Below are 21197 nucleotides of genomic sequence, written 5' to 3' on the forward strand. Positions count from 1 at the left end.
TGAATGAATGAATGATTTATTACTCTATTTATTTTGTACATATTCTATTTATTTTATTTTGTTAATACGTTTTGTTCGGTTCTCTGTCTCCCCCTTCTAGACTGTAGGGACCGTCTCTATATGTTGCCAACTTGTACTTCCCAAGATCTTAGTACAGTGCTCTGCACACAGTAAGCGCTCAATAAATACGATTGAATGAATGAATGATTTATTACTCTATTTTACTTGTACATATTCTATTTATTTTATTTTGTTAATGCGTTTTGTTCTGTTCTCTGTCTCCCCCTTCTAGACTGTGAGCCCGCTGTTGGGTAGGGACCGTCTCTAGATGTTGCCAACTTGTACTTCCCAAGCGCTTAGTACAGTACTGTGCACATAGTCAGTGCTAAATAAATACCATTGAATGAATGATAATGTGGGAAGGGATGGGGTCAGATGCGCAGGCGGAGGGTTGGATTTTGAGAGGAGGCAGGAGATCTTCTCTGGAGATCCTGCCGGGAAAGATGGGAGAACTGAAGAAGGGGCAGGAGGAGGGAGGAGCAGGGGAGGTTTTATGGAGATTAGGCCTGATGGCTTCAATTTTCTCGATAACGTAGGTGGCCAAGTTATTAGGGACAAGAGATGGAATTGGTGGGGGAATCGGGGTTTTGAGGAGGGAGTTAAACGTCCGAAACAACTGGAGATGGGCATGGGGATCAGTAAGGATGAAGAAATAATGTTGCTGGGTGGAAGAGAGGGCAGCGTTTAAAGCAGGCAAGGATGAAGTTGAGGTGGACGGGGTTGAGCTGATAAATGGGCATATTTAGCCCCCAATCTCAGAATCCAATATCGAACTTATTTTGGAGGAGATTCAAGAATAAGATCTAGAGAAGCAGTGTGGCCTCATGGATAGAACACGGGCCTGGGATTCAGAAGGACCTGGGTTCTAATCCCACCTCTACCGCTTGTCTGCTGTGTGACCTTGGAGACTGTGGGCCTGCTGTTGGGTAGGGACCGTCTCTATATGTTGCCGATTTGTACTTCCCAAGTGCTTAGTACAGTGCTCTGCACACGGTAAGTGCTCAATAACTACGATTGAATGAATAACTGGATTTTCATCAGCTGCTCTCTTCAGTTCGGGCACCAGAACGAAGAAAATAGGGGAGACGAGCATTTAGTCAATTAGTCAATCAGTGGTATTTCATACATTTATTCATTCAATCGTATTTATTCATTCATTCATTCATTCAATCGTATTTATTGAGCGCTTACTGTGTGCAGAGCGCTGTACTAAGTGCTTGGGAAGTACAAGTTGACAACCTATAGAGACGGTCCCTACCCAACAGCGGGCTCACAGTCTATTATTGAGCGCTTACTGTGTGCCAAGCACTGTACTAAGCGCTTGGGAAGTACAAGTTGGCAACGTGTAGAGATGGTCCCTACCCAACAACGGGCTCACAGTCTATTATTGAGCGCTTACTGTGTGCCGAGCACTGTACTAAGCGCTTGGGAAGTCCAAGTTGGCGGCATATAGAGACGGTCCCGACCCAACGACGGGCTCACAGTCTAGAAGGGGGAGACGGACAACAAAACAAAACATGCAGAGAGGTAGGTGTCGAAATCGTCAGAACAAATAGAATTAAATACAATTAAATTTAAAAAATGAATAAATTAAATTCATAACGTTAATAAATTAAATAAATAAATCTAATACATTAAATAAAGTAAACTAAATAAATAATTTTATTGAATTGGATTAAATAAGTGAATAAATGAAATTAATGACGTTAATAAATTAAATTAAATAAATAAATCTAATACATTAAATGAAATAAATTAAATAAATAATTTTATTGAATTGAATTAAATAAATGAATAAATTAAATTAATGACGTTGATAAATTAAATAAATAAATAAATCTAATACGCTAAATTAAATAAATTAAATAAATAATTTTATTATTTTTATGGCAATAAATAATAAAATCAATAAATAAACAATAATGAATAATAAATACAAATGTATTTAAATATAAATATAAAATAAATATAAGAAAAATAATATGCAGTAAAATCCAAAGAAATTAATAAATAATACCTAGCAATAATTTTATTAGTTAATAATTGTATTAAATAAATAAAACAAATAAAGAAATGAAATGAAATAGAATTAAATTAAATAGACTCTCCCTGGTATTCATTCATTCATTCAATCGTATTTATTGAGTGCTTACTCTGTGCAGAGCTAATAAATAATAACTGACAATGATTTTATTAGTTAATAATTTTATTAAATAAATAAAACAAAGAAATGAAATGAAATAGAATTAAATGAAATAGACGCTCCCTGGTATTCATTCATTCATTCAATCGTATTTATTGAGTGCTTACTCTGTGCAGAGCTAATAAATAATAACTGACAATAATTTTATTAGTTAATAATTTTATTAAATAAATAAAACAAATAAAGAAAGGAAATGAAATAGAATTAAATGAAATAGACGCTCCCTGGTATTCATTCATTCATTCATTCAATCGTATTTATTGAGCGCTTACTCTGTGCAGAGCTAATAAATAATAACTGACAATGATTTTATTAGTTAATAATTGTATTAAATAAATAAAACAAATAAAGGAAATGAAATAGAATTAAATGAAATAGACGCTCCCTGGTATTCGTTCATTCATTCAATCGTATTTATTGAGTGCTTACTCTGTGCAGAGCTAATAAATAATAACTGACAATTATTTTATTGGTTGATAATTTTATTAAATAAATAAAACAAATAAAGAAAGGAAATGAAATAGAATTAAATGAAATAGACGCTCCCTGGTATTCATTCATTCATTCAATCGTATTTATTGAGCGCTTACTCTGTGCAGAGCTAATAAATAATAACTGACAATGATTTTATGAGTTAATAATTTTATTAAATAAATAAAACAAAGAAATGAAATAGAATTAAATTAAATAGACTCTCCCTGGTATTCATTCATTCTTTCAATCGTATTTATTGAGTGCTTACTCTGTGCAGAGCTAATAAATAATAACTGACAATAATTTTATTAGTTAATAATTTTATTAAGTAAATAAAACAAATAAAGAAAGGAAATGAAATAGAATTAAATGAAATAGACGCTCCCTGGTATTCATTCATTCATTCATTCATTCGTGTTTATTGAGTGCTTACTGTGTGCAGAGCACCGTACTAAGCGCTTGGAAAGTATAAGTTTGCAATGTATAGAGATGGTCCCTACCCAACAGCGGGCTTTATTGAGTACTTACTGTGTGCAGAGCACTGTACTAAACGCTTGGCAGAGTACAATGCAGAAGAGTTGGTAGACACGTTCCCTGCCGTTAGGAGTTTAACAAATACCACAGTTATTTTCCTTGTTTATACTTTCTGTGGTCCCACAAGAAGGGTTGAACTGACCACTTCGCCTCACAGGTGTGAACGTCACAACAGCTTTGCCATCTTTCCAAAATTTATTGCTCACTGTGGGCAGGAAGCAAGTACCAACTTTGTACTCTCCAAAGTGTTTACTCAGTACAGCGCTCCGCACAAAGTAAGCGCTCGACAGCTATCATTGATTGATTGATATTGAGCTCAGGGACTCATTCATTCATCCGATCGTATTTACTGAGCGCTTCTTGGCAACGGCCATAGTAATAGTAATGATTGTGGCACTCGTGAAGCGCTTACTAGGTGCCAAGTTCTGTAATAATAATGATAGTTGTGGCATTTGTTGAGCACTTACTAGGTGCCAAGTTCTGTAATAATAATAGTTGTGGCATTTGTTGAGCACTTACTCAACTAGAGGTTTGCTCTGTTCGCAGTAAGCGCTCAAAAATACAATTGAATGAACTTACTTGGTGCTGGGGTGGATACGGGCAAATCAATCAATCATTCAATCGTATTTATTGAGCGCTTACTCTGTGCAGAGCTAATAAATAATAACTGACAATATTTTATTAGTTAATAATTGTATTAAATAAATAAAACAAATAAAGAAAGGAAATGAAATGGAATTAAATGAAATAGACGCTCCCTGGTATTCATTCATTCATTCATTCATTCATATTTATTGAGTGCTTACTCTGTGCAGAGCTAATAAATAATAACTGACAATGATTTTATTAGTTAATAATTTTATTAAATAAGTAAAACAAATAAAGAAATGAAATAGAATTAAATAAAATAGACTCTCCCTGGTATTCATTCATTCAATCGTGTTTATTGAGTGCTTACTGTGTGCAGAGCACCGTACTAAGCGCTTGGGAAGTACAAGTTGGCAACATATAGAGACAGTCCCTACCCAACAGTGGGCTCACAGTCTAAAAATCGAATTGGACCCCGTCCCTGTCCCACGTGGAGCTTGCGGTCTCAATCCCCATTTTCCAGATGCGGTAACTGAGGCCCAGATAAGTGAAGTGACTTCCCTGAGGCCACACAGCAGACAAGCACTAAGCCTTGGAGCGGATAGAAGATAACAGGGTTGGGCACAGTCCCTGTCCCCCCAGGACTCTCAGTTTAAGCAGGAGGGAGCACAGGGATTGAATTCCCATTTTCCAGATGAGGAAACTGAGGCACAGAGCAAAATGAAGTGATTAGCCCGGCCATTTCACACAGCCGGGCCAGCGGCGGAACGGGGATTAGAACCCAGGACCTCCAGCTCCCAGGCCTGGGCTCTTTCCACCAGACGGTCCCATCGGCTACTAGGCCAAGCCAACAACAACTCCATCTACAAAGCTGCCCTGACCGTACTTAGAGAAGCCGGGTTATCATTCACTCAATGGTATTTATTGAGCGCTTACTGTGTGCAGAGCACTGTACTAAGCGCTTGGGAAGTACAAGTTGGCGCCATGGAGAGACGGTCCCTACCCAACAGCGGGCTCACGGTCTAGAAGCTAAGAAAGGGTGGCTCAGTGGCTACAGCCCAGGCTTGGGAGTCAGAGGACGTGGGTTCTAATCCCGCCTCTGCCCCTTGTCTGCTGTGTGACCTTGGACAAGTCACTTCACGTCTCTGGGCCTCAGTTACCTCGTCTGTAAAATGGGGATTAAAAGAGTGAGCCCCACGGGGGACAACCTGATTACCTTGTATCTACCCCAGCACTTAGAACAGTGCTTGGCACATAGTAAGCACTTAACAAGTACCATTATTATTATTATTATTATTAAATCCACAAAAAACACACATACACACAAACACACTCTCAGACACTGAACACACACAAGCACACACATGCACACCCACTATTTCAGTAGAGAGAGAGAGATGAGGAGGCACAAAACGATGTCGACTCTATTAACCCGAGCTCATTGTGGCAGGGAACGTCACTGTTTATTGTTGTATTACACGCTCCCCATTCATTCATTCGATCGTATTTATTGAGCGCTTACTGGGTGCAGAGCACTGGACTAGCGCTTAGTACAGTGCTCTGCACCCAGGAAGCGCTCCAGAGATGCGACTGAATGAACGAATAAGTAAACCGACGAAAGGTGACGATTTCAAAGCCCAAAATGTGGCGAGGGTATGATTATAAATTATATATTATATTATAAATGATTATGTTTATTAAACTTAATGTGTTGTGAATTCTTGTAAAATTAGAAATTTAAAAGTGAGTAAAAACGTATTATGCTGTAATTCACCCATGCTGTTTCAAAACAGTGTCCACGTAGCCCCAGGAATAAACTCTCCTGAATCAATCAATCAATCGTAGTTATTGAGCGCTTCCTGTGTGCAGGGCGCTGTACTAAGCGCTTGGGAAGTACAAGTTGGCAACATATAGAGGCGGTCCCTACCCAACAGCGGGCTCACAGTCGAGAAGACTGCTCCTGAACAGAGCACGCGCAGGTGGATTTGGGAGTGGGGCAAATGGTAGCAACCGGTTATATTTATTGAGCACTTACTGTGTGCAGAGCACTGTACTAAGCTTGGGAAAGGATAATATAACAGAGTTGGTAGGCATGTTTCCTACCCACAATGAGCTTAGAGTATAGAAGGGGAGACAGGCTTAAAAATACATTAGGGATGTATATGTTGCCAACTTGTACTTCCCAAGCGCTTAGTACAGTGCTCTGCACACAGTAAGCGCTCAATAAATACGATTGATTGATTGATTGTTGTGTACATAAATGCTGTGGGGCTGAGGATGGGGTAAATAAAGGGTATAATTCCAAGTGAATGGACGACACAGAAGGGAGACGTAATGGAGAAAATGAGGGCTTAGTTGAGGAAGGAGGTGGTCCCCAATGTTCAAGGCAGACAAGAAGTCAAGGATGGAGGAGAGCCTGTTGGATTTGACAAGAAGGAGATCAATTAATCAATCAATCGTATTTATAATAATAATAATGATGATGGCATTTATTAAGCACTTACTATGTGCAAAGCACTGTTCTAAGCGCCGGGGAGGTTACAAGGTGATCAGGTTGTCCCACGGGGGGCTCCCAGTCTTCATCCCCATTTTCCAGATGAGGGAACTGAGGCCCAGAGAAGTGAAGTGACTTGCCCAAAGTCACACAGCTGACAAGTGGCGGAGCCGGGATTTGAACCCATGACCTCTGACTCCAAAGCCCGGGCTCTTTCCACGGAGCCACGCTGCTTCTCTAATTTATTGAGCGCTTACTGTGTGCAGAGCACTGGACTAAGCGCTTGGGAAGTCCAAGTCGGCAACAATCATCGGTGACCTTTGAGAAGACGGTTTCGGTGGAAGCCGGATTTGCTGGGGTCAAAGAGAGCGAATCAGAGGAGCGGAAGGAGGTGCCAACTTGGGCTTCCCGAGTGCTTAGTCCAGTGCTCTGCACACAGTAAGCGCTCAATAAATACGATTGAATGAATGAATGAATGAATGGGAGTAGTGCGGCCTGGAAGTTGGAGGTCGTGGGTTCTAATCCCGGCACCACCCCATGTCTGCTATGTGACCTTGGGCAAGTCATTTAACTTCTCTGGGCCTCAGTTACCTCATCTGTAAAATGGGGATTAAGACTGTGAGCCCCTGTGTGGGACAGGGACTGTGTCCGACCCCGATTATCTTGTATCAACCCCGGTGCTTAACAAATTCCATTATTATTGTTACAGTCTGTCCCCCTTCTAGACCGTGAGCCCATTTTTGGGTAGGGACCGTCTCTATGTGTTGCCAATTTGCACTTCCCAAGTGCTCAGTACAGTGCTCTGCACACAGTAAGCGCTCAATAAATACGATTGAATGAATGAATGAATGAACGAGTCAGCTGGCTAGATGGAATGCCTGTCTATTATCAACTGCTATGTGCCAAACACTATTCTATTTAACTTATTTTGTCAATATGTTTTGTTTTGTTGTGTGTCTCCCCCTTCTAGACTGTGAGCCCGCTGTTGGGTGGGGACCGTCTCTATGTGTTGCCGATTTGTACTTCCCAAGCGCTTAGTACAGTGCTCTGCACACAGTAAGCGCTCAATAAATACGATTGAATGAATGAATGAATGAACGAGTCAGCTGGCTAGATGGAATGCCTGCCTATTATCAATTGCTATGTGCCAAACACTATTCTATTTATCTTATTTTGTTAATATGTTTTGTTTTGTTGTGTGTCTCCCCTTTCTAGACTGTGAGCCCGCTGTTGGGTAGGGACCGTCTCTATATGTCGCCGACTTGAAATTCCCAAGCGCTTAGTACAGTGCTCTGCACACAGTAAGCGCTCAATAAATATGACTGACTGAATAATAATAATAATGGTGGTATTTGTTAAGCGCTTACTATGTGCAAAGCACTCTAAGCATTGGGGGGGATACAAGGTGATCAGCTTGTCCCACGTGGGGCTCACAGTCTTAATCCCCATTTTACAGACGAGGTCACTGAGGCCCAGAGAAGTGAAGTGACTTGCCCAGGGTCACACAGCGGACTAGTGGTTGAGCCGGGATTCGAACCCATGACCTCTGCCTCCCAACCCTGGGCTCTTTCCACTGAGCCACGCTGAATGAAAGCACAGTTCGCAGCCCTGGGGTAGATACAAGGTAATCAGGTTGGACACAGATTTGTCCGATTTAGAATCAGATTTGCGGCTTTCAGCGCTGAGGAAGTGAAAGAGGGGTTGGTTTGGATGTCCCCAGTCGCTGTGGGGAGACTTCCAGCGGATGGTTCCTCTTTTCAGATCTGGTTTCAGGAAAAAGCTCTAATTTGGGCCCCCCCGTTAGGAGAAGAAATAATAATAATAATAATGATGGCATTTGTTAAGCGCTTACTATGTGCAAAGCACTGTTCTAAGCGCTGGGGAGGTTACCAGGTGTAATGGTAGGGTTGTAAACAACCCCTGAGAAGGGTGATTATAACTTCTACACCTATTTCTTGTTAGGAAAAGGGAGCGAATCAGAGGAGCTGAAGGAGTTGCCAACTTGTACTTCCCAAGCGCTTAGTACAAGTACAAGCGATACTTAGTACAAGCGATTGATTGATTGATTAGGGGTTAAAGGACTGTTGATTACTCCCACAGGTGAAAGTAGTGAAGCAGCGTGGCTCAGTGGAAAAGAGCCCGGGCTTTGGAGTCAGAGGTCATGGGTTCAAATCCCAGCTCTGCCAATTGTCAGCTGTGTGACTTTGGGCAAGTCACTTCACTTCTCTGGGCCTCAGTTCCCTCATCTGGAAAGTGGGGATGAAGACTGTGAGCCCCCCGGGGGACAACCTGATCACCTTGTAACCTCCCTAGTGCTTAGAATCAATCAATCAATCATATTTATTAAGTGCTTACTGTGTGCAGAGCACTGTACTAAGCACTTGGGAAGTACAAGTTGGCAACATATAGAGACAGTCCCTACCCAACAGTGGGCTCACAGGCTAAAAGGGGGAGACAGAGAACAAAACCAAACATACTAACAAAATAAAATAAATAGAATAGATATGTACAAGTTAAATAAATAAATAAATAGAGTAATAAATATGTACAAACATATATACATATATACAGGTATACAAGGGAAGGAGGTAAGATGGGGGATGGAGAGGAGGACGAGGGGGAGAGGAAGGAAGTGCTTTGAACAGTGCTTTGCACATAGTAAGCGTTTAATAAATGCCATCATCATCATTATTATTATTACTGTATAAAAAGGATATCCTTGCTCTTGAAACTTAGCGCTTAGTACAGTGCTCTGCACATAAATACGATTGATTGATTGATTGATTGAAGCTCACCCCGCACCAGGCGCTTGGCCTGCTCCTTGGGATGGGGCGGACCCTTGGGAACAACGGCCTTTTTGTCAACATGGATACAAAAAATAACCAAAGCTTGTATAAAGTAAGTTAGATAAGTTGTTTGTTACGATTGATGATGATATTGAGCGCTTACTGTGTGCAGAGCACTGTACTAAGCGCTTGGGAAGTCCAAGTTGGCAACATATAGAGACAGTCCCTACCCAACAGCGGGCTCACAGTCTAGAAGGGGGAGACAGACAACAAAACAAAACATATTAACAAAATTCATTCATTCAATCATATTTATTGAGAACTTACTGTGTGCAGAGCACTGTATTAAGCGCTTGGGAAGTCCAAGTTGACAACATATAGAGACGGTCCCTACCCAACAGTGGGCTCACAGTCTAGAAGGGGGAGACAGACAACAAAACAAAACATATTAACAAAATAAAATAAATAGAATAAATATGAACAAATAAAATTCCCTGGTTAAGCTCTGCCTGTCTACCTCACATTCATTCAACGGCCTCTTTGAACACATTTATTCAGATACATCTTTTTTTAGATTGTAAGTTCCAAAGGACAGTGAACTGTGTCTAATTCCCGCCGGCATATTCTTTCCCCCAACTTAATACAGTGCTCTGCATACAGTAAGCCATGTAAGCACTTAATGCGTACTATTATTATTACAATTAATACCTGTGCATATCTTGGCTAAGTCAAATTATACTTACACTGTGTATTGGGTGCTTGGGAAATACAGGATGGCAAAGGGACATTCGACATTCCTTCCCACGTTCATGCCCCCATGGGGGAAAAGAGCATAAAAATGTTTCCCGACTCGAGAGACCAAAATGAATAAACCCGAGCAGAGAAATCTGAATGTCAAGGAAGATGTAAATGGAAGTTCCAACGTGCCAGAGTTAATCAGTCGGTAATAATAATAATAGTTATTACTCGAAGGCTGGACCTGGCTCTGGTTTATATGTATATATGTTTGTACATATTTATTACTCTATTTATTTATTTTACTTGTACGTATCTATTCTATTTATTTTATTTTGTTAGTATGCTTGGTTTTGTTCTCTATCTCCCCCTTTTAGACTGTGAGCCCACTGTTGGGTAGGGACTGTATATGTTGCCGACTTGTACTTCCCAAGCGCTTAGTACAGTGCTCTGCACACAGTAAGCGCTCAATAAATACAACTGATTGATTGATTGATTGATTGGTTTAGGTGTGGGATGGCAGGGAACGGGCCTGTTTCCTCGTTCTATTGAACTCTCTCCAGTGCTTAATAAAGAGCTCTGCCCACAGTAAGCGCTCAATTCCCCTTCTAATAATAATAATTATGGTATTCGTGAAGCGCTTACTATGTGCCAAGCACTGTTCTAAGCGCTGGGGTGGATACAAGATGATCAGGTTGTCCCACGTGGGGCTCACAGTCTTAATCCCCATTTTGCAGATGAGGGAACTGAGGCACAGAGAAGTCCCTCTCCCCCTCCTCCCCCTCTCCATCCCCCCCCGCCTTACCTCCTTCCCTTCCCCGCAGCACCTTTGTATATGTATATATGCTTGTATGGATTTATTACTCTATTTATTGATTTATTTAACTTGTACATATTTATTCTATTGATTTTATTCAGTTAATATGTTTTGTTTTGTTGTCTGTCTCCCCCTTCTAGACTGTGAGCCCGCTGTTGAGTTGGGACCGTCTCTGTGTGTTGCCAACTGGTACCTCCCAAGCGCTTAGTCCAGTGCTCTGCACACAGTAAGCGCTCAATAAATACAATTGAATGAATGAATGAATGAATTCCAAGGTCACGGAGCAGATGAGTGGCGGAGCCGGGATTAGAACCCACGACCTCTGACCCCCAAGCCCAAATTCTTGGCCCTAAGCCACGCTGCTTCTCCGTGAGCCCGTTGCTGGGTAGGGATTGCCTCTATCCATTGCCAAATTGTACTTTCCAAGCACTTAGTACAGTGCTCGGCGCACAGTGAGTGCTCAAAAAATACGATCGAATGAATGAATACGATTGATTGATTGATTGATCGGATGGGGATCACTGCCCCGATCCTCTAGACTGTAACGTGTCTGTTTAGTGTTGCAGCGCACTCTCCCGCGCGTTCAGTACGGTAAGCGCTCAATAAATACGACTGAGTGAGCGAATTTCCCTCTTCCTAGACGTGGCTCAGTGGAAAGAGCACGAGCTTCGGAGTCAGAGGTCATGGGTTCGAATTCCGACTCCGCCGCATGTCTGCTGTGTGATCTTGGGCAAGTCACTTCACTTCTCTGGGCCTCATCTGTAAAAGGGGGGTTAAGACTGTGAGCCCCACGTGGGACAACCTGATCACCCTGTATCCTCCCCAGCGCTTAGAACAGTGCTTGGCGCGTAGTAAGCGCTTAACAAATGCCAGTTATTATTATTAGACGGGATTCTAATCCCGATGCAGACGTCCCGTCAGCCCGTCCCGGCTCCGGGTGGGCCGTGTGTGGGAAACGGCCAGGGGAGGGAATTTCCTGCGAGCCCGTGGAAGGCCCCCGGCTGAGTGGCGGGAAGCTCCGGGCGTGAACGGTTGAGAGCCGGGGCCTGTGGTTCCCCTCCCGTGATCTGGGGCCATTTTTTCATCACCTACGGGCCAGGCCGCTTCCCCTTCTCGACGACAAGTCATCCGTCTCATCGAAAAAGGAACTCGTCGGCCCTTTCATCTCCTCGGCCTTGTTTCAGTGGAAATCCCCACTGCTCTGCCCACCCCGCCCCCAGATATCACCCAAAATTAGCCAAGGAGAGGGAGCCCAGATCCTTAACGGGGCTGCCCCGTTGGCTCTAGACCGTGAGCCCGCTGTTGGGTAGGGACCGTCTCCATATGACGCCAATTTGTACTTCCCAAGCGCTTAGTCCAGTGCTCTGCACACAGTAAGCGCTCAATAAATACGATTGAATGAATGAATGAATGAAGGCCTCGCGGTGGCATGCGCGGCTGGGATTTACTTCTTTCGTTTTACTTGATCTGTTCCGTTGCCTGTCTCCCGCTTCTAGACTGGGAGCCCGCTGTTAGGAAGGGACCGTGTGGCTCAGTGGAAAGAGCCCAGGCTTTGGAGTCAGAGGGCGTGGGTTCAAATCCCGGCTCCGCCGCTTGTCAGCTGTGTGACTTTGGGGAAGTCGCTTCACTTCTCTGGGCCTCAGTGACCTCATCTGGAAAATGGGGATGAGGACTGTGAGCCCCCCGTGGGGCGACCTGATCGCCTTGTAACCTCCCCAGCGCTTAGAACAGTGCTTTGCACATAGTAAGCGCTTAATAAATGCCATTATTATTATTGTATGTTGCCGATTTGTGCTTTCCAAGCGCTTAGTACAGTGCTCTGCACACAGTAAGCGCTCAATAAATAAGATTGAATGAATTGAATGAATCAACGGGTTGACAGGACCCAGGCTGGGCTTTGGAAATGACATGGCTTTGCACCCCAGGACTCAGGGCAGGAACCAAAAACAAGCCTGCCACCATTCATTCATTCATTCAATTGTATTTATTGAGCACTTACTATAATAATAATAATGATGGCATTTATTAAGCGCTTACTATGTGCAAAGCACTGTTCTAAGCGCTGCTTGCAGAGCACTGTACCAACAGGGGGACCATTTTCTGATTGCCAATCCTGGTCACTTCCATTCATTCATTCAATCGTATTCATTCAGTCAGTCAGTCAATTGTATTCATTGAGCGCTTACTGTGTGCAGAGCACTGTACTAAGCGCTTGGGAGAGGACAATGAGACAACAAACGGACATAGTCCCTGTCCACAGCGAGCTCACAGTCTAGAAGGGGAGACAGACATTAATATAAATTAAAAAATAAATTGCATATATATATATGTGTGTGTATGTGAGTATGTATATATATGCAGCATATATATACGTGTGTGTATGTATATATATATATGCATATGTATATATAATATGCATATGCATGTGTGTATATACGCATATGTATATATAATATGCATGTGTATATGTGATATGCATGTGTGTATGTGATATGCATATTATAATATGCATATATTATATGCATATGTTATATATAATATATAATATTATAATATTGTAATATATAATATATAATGTGCATATGTGTGTATATATACATATGCATATTATATATACATATAAACACACAATGTGCTGTGGGACTGGGTGGGAGGATGAATAAAGGGAACAAGTCAGGGCCACGCAGAAGGGAGTGGGAGAAGAGGTCTTAGTCAGGGAATACTTCTTGGAGGAGATGTGCCTTCAATAAGGATGTAAATAATAATAATAATGATGGCATTTGTTAAATGCCTACTATCTGATCACCTGATCAATCAATCAATCAATCGTATTTATTGAGCGCTTACTGTGTGCAGAGCACTGTACTAAGCGCTTGGGAAGTACAAGTTGGCAACATATAGAGCCAGTCCCTACCCAGCAGTGGGCTCACAGTCTAAAAGGGGGAGACAGAGAACAAAACCAAACATACTAACAAAATAAAATGAATAGAATAGATATGTACAAGTAAAATAAATAAATAAATATTATTTATTTAATGGGTTTAATATATTATTAAATATATTTTAATATTAAATATTATTTAATTTATTTAATAATTATTAGTTTGATTTATTAAATATTATTTAATTTAAAATTGGGTAATATTAATATTAATGTTAAATATGTTTGAAATTTTCTTTATTTAATATAAAATATATTACCTGATCACCTTGTAACCTCCCCAGCCCTTAGAACAGTGCTTTACACATAGTAAGCGCTTAATAAATGCCATTATTCTTATTCTCATTATTCTTATTCTGATTATTCTTATTATTCTTCTTCTTCTTATTATTATTATTCTTCTTATCATTAAATGCGATTGAATGAATGAAAAACTGTGGTTGAAGGCAGAGATTCCATACACTTTTCTTGCCTGTCCCCCTAGCGGCCGTTCCGGGGTCTGCACACAGTAGGTATCCACTGCCTGGAAGTCAGAGGTCCTGGGTTCTAATCCTACCTCTGTCATTTAATAATAATAGTAATAATAATAATAATAATTATAATGGTATTTGTAGGCGCTGGGGAGGTTACAAGGTGATCAGGTTGTCCCACGGGGGGCTCACAGTTTTAATAATAATAATAAGGGCATTTGTTAAGCGCATACTGTGTGCCAAGCACTGCTCTAAGCGCTGGGGAGGTTACAAAGTGATCAGGTTGTTCCTCGGGGGGCGCACAGTACTAATAATAATAATAATGATGATGGCATTTGCTAAGCGCTTACTATGTGCCCAGCACTGTTCTAAGCGCTGGGGAGGTTACAGGGTGATTGGGTTGTCCCACGGGGGGCTCACTGTTTTAATAATAATAATAATAATAATAATAATAATGGCATTTGTTAAGCACTTACTATGTGCCCAGCACTGTTCTAAGCGCGGGGGAGTTTACAGGGTGATCAGGTTGTCCCACGGGGGGCCCACTGTTTTAATAATAACAATAATAATGATGGTATTTGTTAAGCGCTTACTATGTGCAAAGCACTGTTCTAAGCGCTGGGGAGGTTACAAGGTGATCAGGTTGTCCCACGGGGGGCTCACAGTCTTAATAATAATAATAATAATAATAATGGCATTTGTTAAGCGCTTACTATGTGCCAAGCACTGTTCTAAGCGCTGGGGAGGTTACAGGGTGATCAGGTTGTCCCACGGGGGGCCCACTGTTTTAATAATAATAATAATAATAATAATAATAATGACATTTGTTAAGCGCTTCCTATGTGCAAAGCACTGTTCTAAGCACTGGGGAGGTTACAAGGTGATCGGGTTGTCCCACGGGGGGCTCACAGTTTTAATAATAATAATAATAATAATAATAATAATAATAATAGTAATAATAATGGCATTTGTTAAGCGCTTACTATGTGCCCAGCACTGTTCTAAGCGCTGTGGAGGTTCCAAGGTGATCAGGTTGTCCCACGGGGAACTCACTGTTTTCATAATAATAATAATAATGATAATGGCATTTGTTAAGCGCTTACTCTCTGCAAAGCACTGTTCTAAGCACTGGGGAGGTTACAATGTGATCAGGTTGTCCCACGGGGGGCTCACAGTTTTAATAATAATAATAATGGCATTTGTTAAGCGCTTACTATGCGTCCAGCACTGTTCTAAGCGCTGGGGAGGTTACGAGGTGATCAGGTTGTCCCTCGGGGGGTGCACAGTTTTAATAATAATAATAATGATGATGGCATTTGTTAAGCATTTACTATGTGCCCAGCACTGTTCTAAGCGCTGGGGAGGTTACAAGGTGACCAGGCTGTTCCACGGGGGGCTCACAGTTTTAATAATAACAATAATATACTATGTGCCCAGCACTGTTCTAAGCGCTGGGGAGGTTACAAGGTGATCAGATTGTCCCACGAAGGCTCACAGTTTTAATAATAATAATAATGATGGCATTTGTTAAGCGCTTACTCTGTGCAAAGCACTGTTCTAAGCGCTGGGGAGGTTATAAGGTGATCAGGTTGTCCCACGGGGGGCTCACAGTTTTAATAATACTAATAATGATGATGGCATTTGTTAAGCACTTACTATGTGCCATGCACTGTTCTAAGCGCTGGGGAGGTTACAAGGTGATCAGGTTGTCCCACGGGGGGCTCACAGTTTTATTATTAATAATAATAATTATTAATCATTATTAATCATAATAGTGCCAAGCACTGTTCTAAGCGCTGTGGAGGTTACAAGGTGATCAGGTTGTCCCACGGGGGGCTCACAGTTTTAAATAATAATAATAATAATGGTATTTGTTAAGCACTTACTATGTGCCAAGCACTGTTCTAAGCGCTGTGGAGGTTACAAGGTGATCAGGTTGTCCCACGGGGGGCTCACTGTTTTAATAATAATAATAGTAGTAATAATAATAATAATAATAATGGCACTTATTAAGCCGTTACTATGTGCCAAGCACTGTTCTAAGCTCTGGGGAGGTTACCAGGTGATCAGGTTGACCCACGGGGGGCTCACTGTTTTAATAATAATAATAATAATAATAATAATAATAATAATAATGGCACTTATTAAGCCGTTACTATGTGCCAAGCACGTTCTAAGCTCTGGGGAGGTTACCAGGTGATCAGGTTGTCCGATGGGGGGCTCACAGTTGTAATAATAATAATAATAATAATAATGGCATTTGTTAAGTGCTTACTATGTGCAAAGCACTGTTCTAAGCGCTGGGGAGGTTACAAGGTGATCAGGTTGTCCCACAGGGGGCTCACAATTTTAATAATAATAATAATAATAATAATAATAATAATGGCATTTGTTAAGTGCTTACTATGTGCAAAACACTGTTATAAGCGCTGGGGAGGTTACCAGGTGATCAGTTTGTCCCACGGGGGGCTCACAGTTTTAATAATAATAATAATAATGATAATAATAATAATAATAATTGTGGCATTTGTTAAGCGCTTACTATGTGTCCAGCACTGTTCTAAGCACTGGGGAGGTTACGAGGTGATCAGGTTGTCCCACGGGGGGCTCACAGTTTTAATAATAATAATAATAATAATGGCATTTGTTAAGTGCTTACTATGTGTCCAGCACTGTTCTAAGCGCTGGGGAGGTTACAAGGTGATCAGGCTGTCCCACGGGGGGCTCACAGTTTTAATAACAATAATAATAATAATGGCATTTGTTAAGCACTTACTATGTGCCCAGCACTGTTCTAAGCGCTGTGGAGGTTACAAGGTGATCAGGTTGTCCCACGGGGAACTCACTGTTTTCATAATAATAATAATAATAATGGCATTTGTTAAGTGCTTACTATGTGCAAAGCACTGTTCTAAGCGCTGGGGAGGTTACAAGGTGATCAGGCTGTCCCACAGGGGGCTCACAGTTTTAATAATAATAATAATAATAATAATAGCATTTGTTAAGTGCTTACTATGTGCAAAGCACTGTTCTAAGCGCTGGGGAGGTTACAAGGCGATCAGGTTGTCCCACGGGGGGCTCACAATTTTAATAATAATAATAATAATAATAATAATAATAATAATAATGGCATTTGTTAAGTGCTTACTATGTGCAAAACACTGTTCTAAGCACTGGGGAGGTTACCAGGTGATCAGGTTGTTCCACGGGGGGCTCACAGTTTTAATAATAATAATAATGGCATTTGTTAAGCGCTTACTATGTGCCCAGCACTGTTCTAAGCGCTGGGGAGGTTACAAGGTGATCAGGCTGTCCCACGGGGGGCTCACAGTTTTAATAATAATAATAATAACGATGGCATTTGTTAAGCACTTACTATGTGCAAAGCACTGGTCTAAGTGCTGGGGAGATGACAAGGTGATCAGGTTGTCCCACGGGGGGCTCACAGTTTTAATAATAATAATAATGATGGCATTTGTTAAGCACTTACTACGTGCCCAGCACTGTCTATGCGCTGGGGAGGTTACAAGGTGATCAGGTTGTCCCACAGGGGGCTCACAGTTTTCATCCCCATTTTACAGATGAGGGCACTGAGGCCCAGAGAAGTGAAGTGACTTGCCCACTCATCTGCTGTGTGACCTTGGGCAAGTCATTTTACTTCTCTGGGCCTCAGTTCCCTCATCTGGAAAACAGATTAAGACCGGGAGCCCCATGTGGGTCAGGGACTGCATCTAAACATTCGTTTCTTCATGAGAAGCAGCGTGGCTCAGTGGAAAGAGCCCGGGCTCGGGAGTCAGAGGTCGTGGGTTCTAATCCCGCCTCCGCCACTTGTCAGCTGTGTGACTTTGGGCAGGTCACTTCACCTCTCTGGACCTCAGTTCCCTCATCTGTCAAATAGGGATGAAGACCGTGAGCCCCACGTGGGACAACCTAATTGCCTTTTATCTACCCTAGCGCTTAGAACAGTGCTTGGCACCTAGTAAGCGCTTAACAAATACAATAATAATTATTATTACTTATAACTATTATAATTATCATTCATATATTCAATCGTATTTACTGAGCACTTACTGCCTGCAAAGCACTGTACTAAGTGTTTGGGAGAGTACAATGTAACGACAAAGAGACGAGATTAACTTGAATCTGCCCCAGGGTTTAGAACAGTGCTTGGCGCATAGTAAACCCTTAACCAGTATTATAATTAGTAGTAGTTGTAGAACTGTTTCCCTACCCAAATCCACTGAAGACTCTTAATTCATTCAATGGTATTTATTGAGCGCTTACTGTGTGCGGAGCACTGTACTAAGCGCTTGATCGAGACCCCCCCACCCCACAGCACTTATGTCCATATCTGTGAGCCCACTGGTGGGTAGGGACCGTCTCTATATGTTGCCAACTTGTACTTCCCAAGCGCTTAGTACAGTGCTCCGCACACAGTAAGCGCTCAATAAATACCATTGAATGAATGAATGAATATCTGTGATGTAGTTATTTATATTAATTCTTTACATTAATTTATTTACATTAATGTTGGTCTCCCCCACTTCTAGACTGTTAGCTCGTTGTGGGCAAGGTGTACAGTAAGTAAGTGTTCAGTAAATACGACTGAATGAATAGTCTACTCTCCCAGTAGGTTAGTGGAAAGGGCCTGGGCTTTGGAGTCAGAGGTCATGGGTTCTAATTCCAGCTCTTCCACTTGTCCGCTGTGTGACCTTGGGCAAGTCACTTCACTTCGCTGGGCCTCAGTTCCGTCATCTGTAAAATGGGGATGAAGACTGGGAGCCCCACGTGGGATAACCTGATGACCTTGTATCTACCCCAGCGCTTAAGACAGTGCTTGGCACATAGTAAGTGCTTCGCAAATACCGTCATCATCAGCGCTGAGAACAGTGCTTGGCAACCAGTGAACGAATTATTCACTATAATGCTATTTCTCTATTCTGATGGTATGGACACCCGTCTCCTTGTTTTGTTTTTTGTCTGTCTCCCCCTTCTAGACTGTGAGCCCCTTGTTGGGTAGGAACCGTCTCTAGACGTTGCCAACTTGTACTTCCCAAGCGCTTAGTCCAGTGCTCTGCACACAGTAAGCACTCCATAAATACGATTGAATGAATGAATGAATGAATTCAGTCGTATTTATGGAGCGCTTACTGTGTGTAGAGCACTGGACTAAGCGCTTGGAAAGAACAAGTCAAGAATGAATGCCTGAATGACTGAATGAATTCAATCATATTTATGGAGTGCTTACTGTGTTTAGAGCACTGGACTAAGCGCTTGGGGAGAGGACAAGTCAAGAATGAATGCAGGAAGGAAGGAAGGAAGGAAGGAAGGAAGGAAGGAAGGAATGACAGAATGAACGAACGAACGAACGAAGGAACGAAGGAATGAACGAGACTGAATGACTGAATGAACGAATGAATGAATGCCTGAATTAAGGACCGAATGACTGACTGACTGAGTGAATGAATGAACGAATGACTGAATGAACAAATGAATGCCTGAATGAAGAAAAGAATAACTGACTGAAGGAAGGAAGGAAGGAAGGAATGAATGACTGTCTGACTGATTGACTGACTGACTGAATGACTGACTGTCTGACTGTCTGATTGACTGACTGATTGAATGAATGAATGAACGAATGACTGAATAAACGAATGAATGAATGCCGGAATGAAGGAACGAATGACTCACTGACTGACTGAACGAATGACAGAACGAATGACTGAATGAATAATTGAATGAACGAATGACGGAATGACTGAACGAACGACTGAATGAAAGACTGAATGAATGCCGGAATGAAGGAACGAATGACTGACTGAATGAATGAATGAACGAACGAACGAAGGAATGAACGAATGACTGAATGAATGAAGGAAGGAAGGAAGGAACGAATGACTGAATGCCTGAATGAAGGAACGAATGACTGAATGAACGAATGAATGAATGCCAGAATGAAGGAACGAATGACTGAATGACTGAATGAAAGAACGAATGACTGAATGACTGATTGAATGAATGAACGAATGACTGAATAAACGAATGAATGAATGCCTGAATGAAGGAACGAATGACTGACTGTCTGACTGATTGACTGAATGAATTAATGAATGCCTGAATGAAGGAACGAATGACTGTCTGACTGACTGAATGAATGAATGCCAGAATGAAGGAACGAATGACTGGCTGGCTGACTGACTGACTGAATGAATGAAGGAAGGAAGGAAGGAAGGAAGGAACGAACGAATGACTGACTGACTGTCTGACTGATTGACTGAATGAATGAATGAATGCCTGAATGAAGGAACGAATGACTGAATGACTGTCTGTCTGACTGATTGACTGACAGACTGACTGAATGAATGAAGGAAGGAAGGAAGGAACGAATGACTGACTGACTGTCTGAATGAATGAATGAATGAATGAATACCTGAATGAAGGAACGAATGAGTGAATGACTGACAGACTGACTGTCCGACTGACTAAATGAATGAATGCCTGAATGAAGGAACGAATGACTGACTGTCTGACTGACTGACTGAACGAATGAATGACTGACTGTCTGACTGACTGGATGAACGAACGAATGAATGCTTGAATGAAGGGACGAACGCCTGGGACGCGGCGGCCTGAACGCGCGGAGACGCTTCCGCGACGGCAGGGGGCGCTGCGGCGGGAGGCCGGCGGGAGGCCGGCGAGGGGGGTGGGGGTGACGTCACTTCCGGCGGACGCGGGGGCCGGCGCAGGCGCAGTAGCGTCGGGCGGCGGGCCGGGTGACGTGGAGGCGCCGCCTGAGGCGGGCCCTGCCGTGTCCGTCCGTCCGTGTGGCAGCCCGGGGGCCCGCCCGGAGGAGGAGGACGAGGAGGATGAAGAGGATGAAGAGGAGGAGGAGGAGAGGGAGAGGGATCGCAGGGCGGGCCGGCTGAGACCCTCCCCCCCCCCGCCCCCCGCCATGGAGCCGCCCCTCGGACGCCCCGCCGGCCTGGGCCCCGTGGACGCGCCCCCGCCTCGGTAACCATGGCAACCAACCCCCCCCATCCATCCATCCATCCATCCATCCATCCATCAATCATTCAGTCGGTCCTCCTGCCTCAG

General features: G+C 42.5%; 1 protein-coding gene across 1 annotated transcript in view; it reads left to right on the top strand.

Annotated features, from left to right (window-relative positions):
- Positions 1-21054: 21054 nt before the first annotated feature.
- The window catches only part of SLC30A5 (solute carrier family 30 member 5), a 50943-nt gene continuing 50800 nt past the window's right edge, over positions 21055-21197 (top strand). The window contains exon 1 of the mRNA XM_038765793.1: positions 21055-21113. Coding sequence (XP_038621721.1) covers positions 21055-21113 — 59 coding nt within the window. The remainder of the gene's footprint in view (positions 21114-21197) is intronic.

This window comes from Tachyglossus aculeatus, chromosome 23 (assembly GCF_015852505.1).
Source record: "Tachyglossus aculeatus isolate mTacAcu1 chromosome 23, mTacAcu1.pri, whole genome shotgun sequence".
Classification (NCBI taxonomy): Eukaryota; Metazoa; Chordata; class Mammalia; order Monotremata; family Tachyglossidae; genus Tachyglossus; species Tachyglossus aculeatus.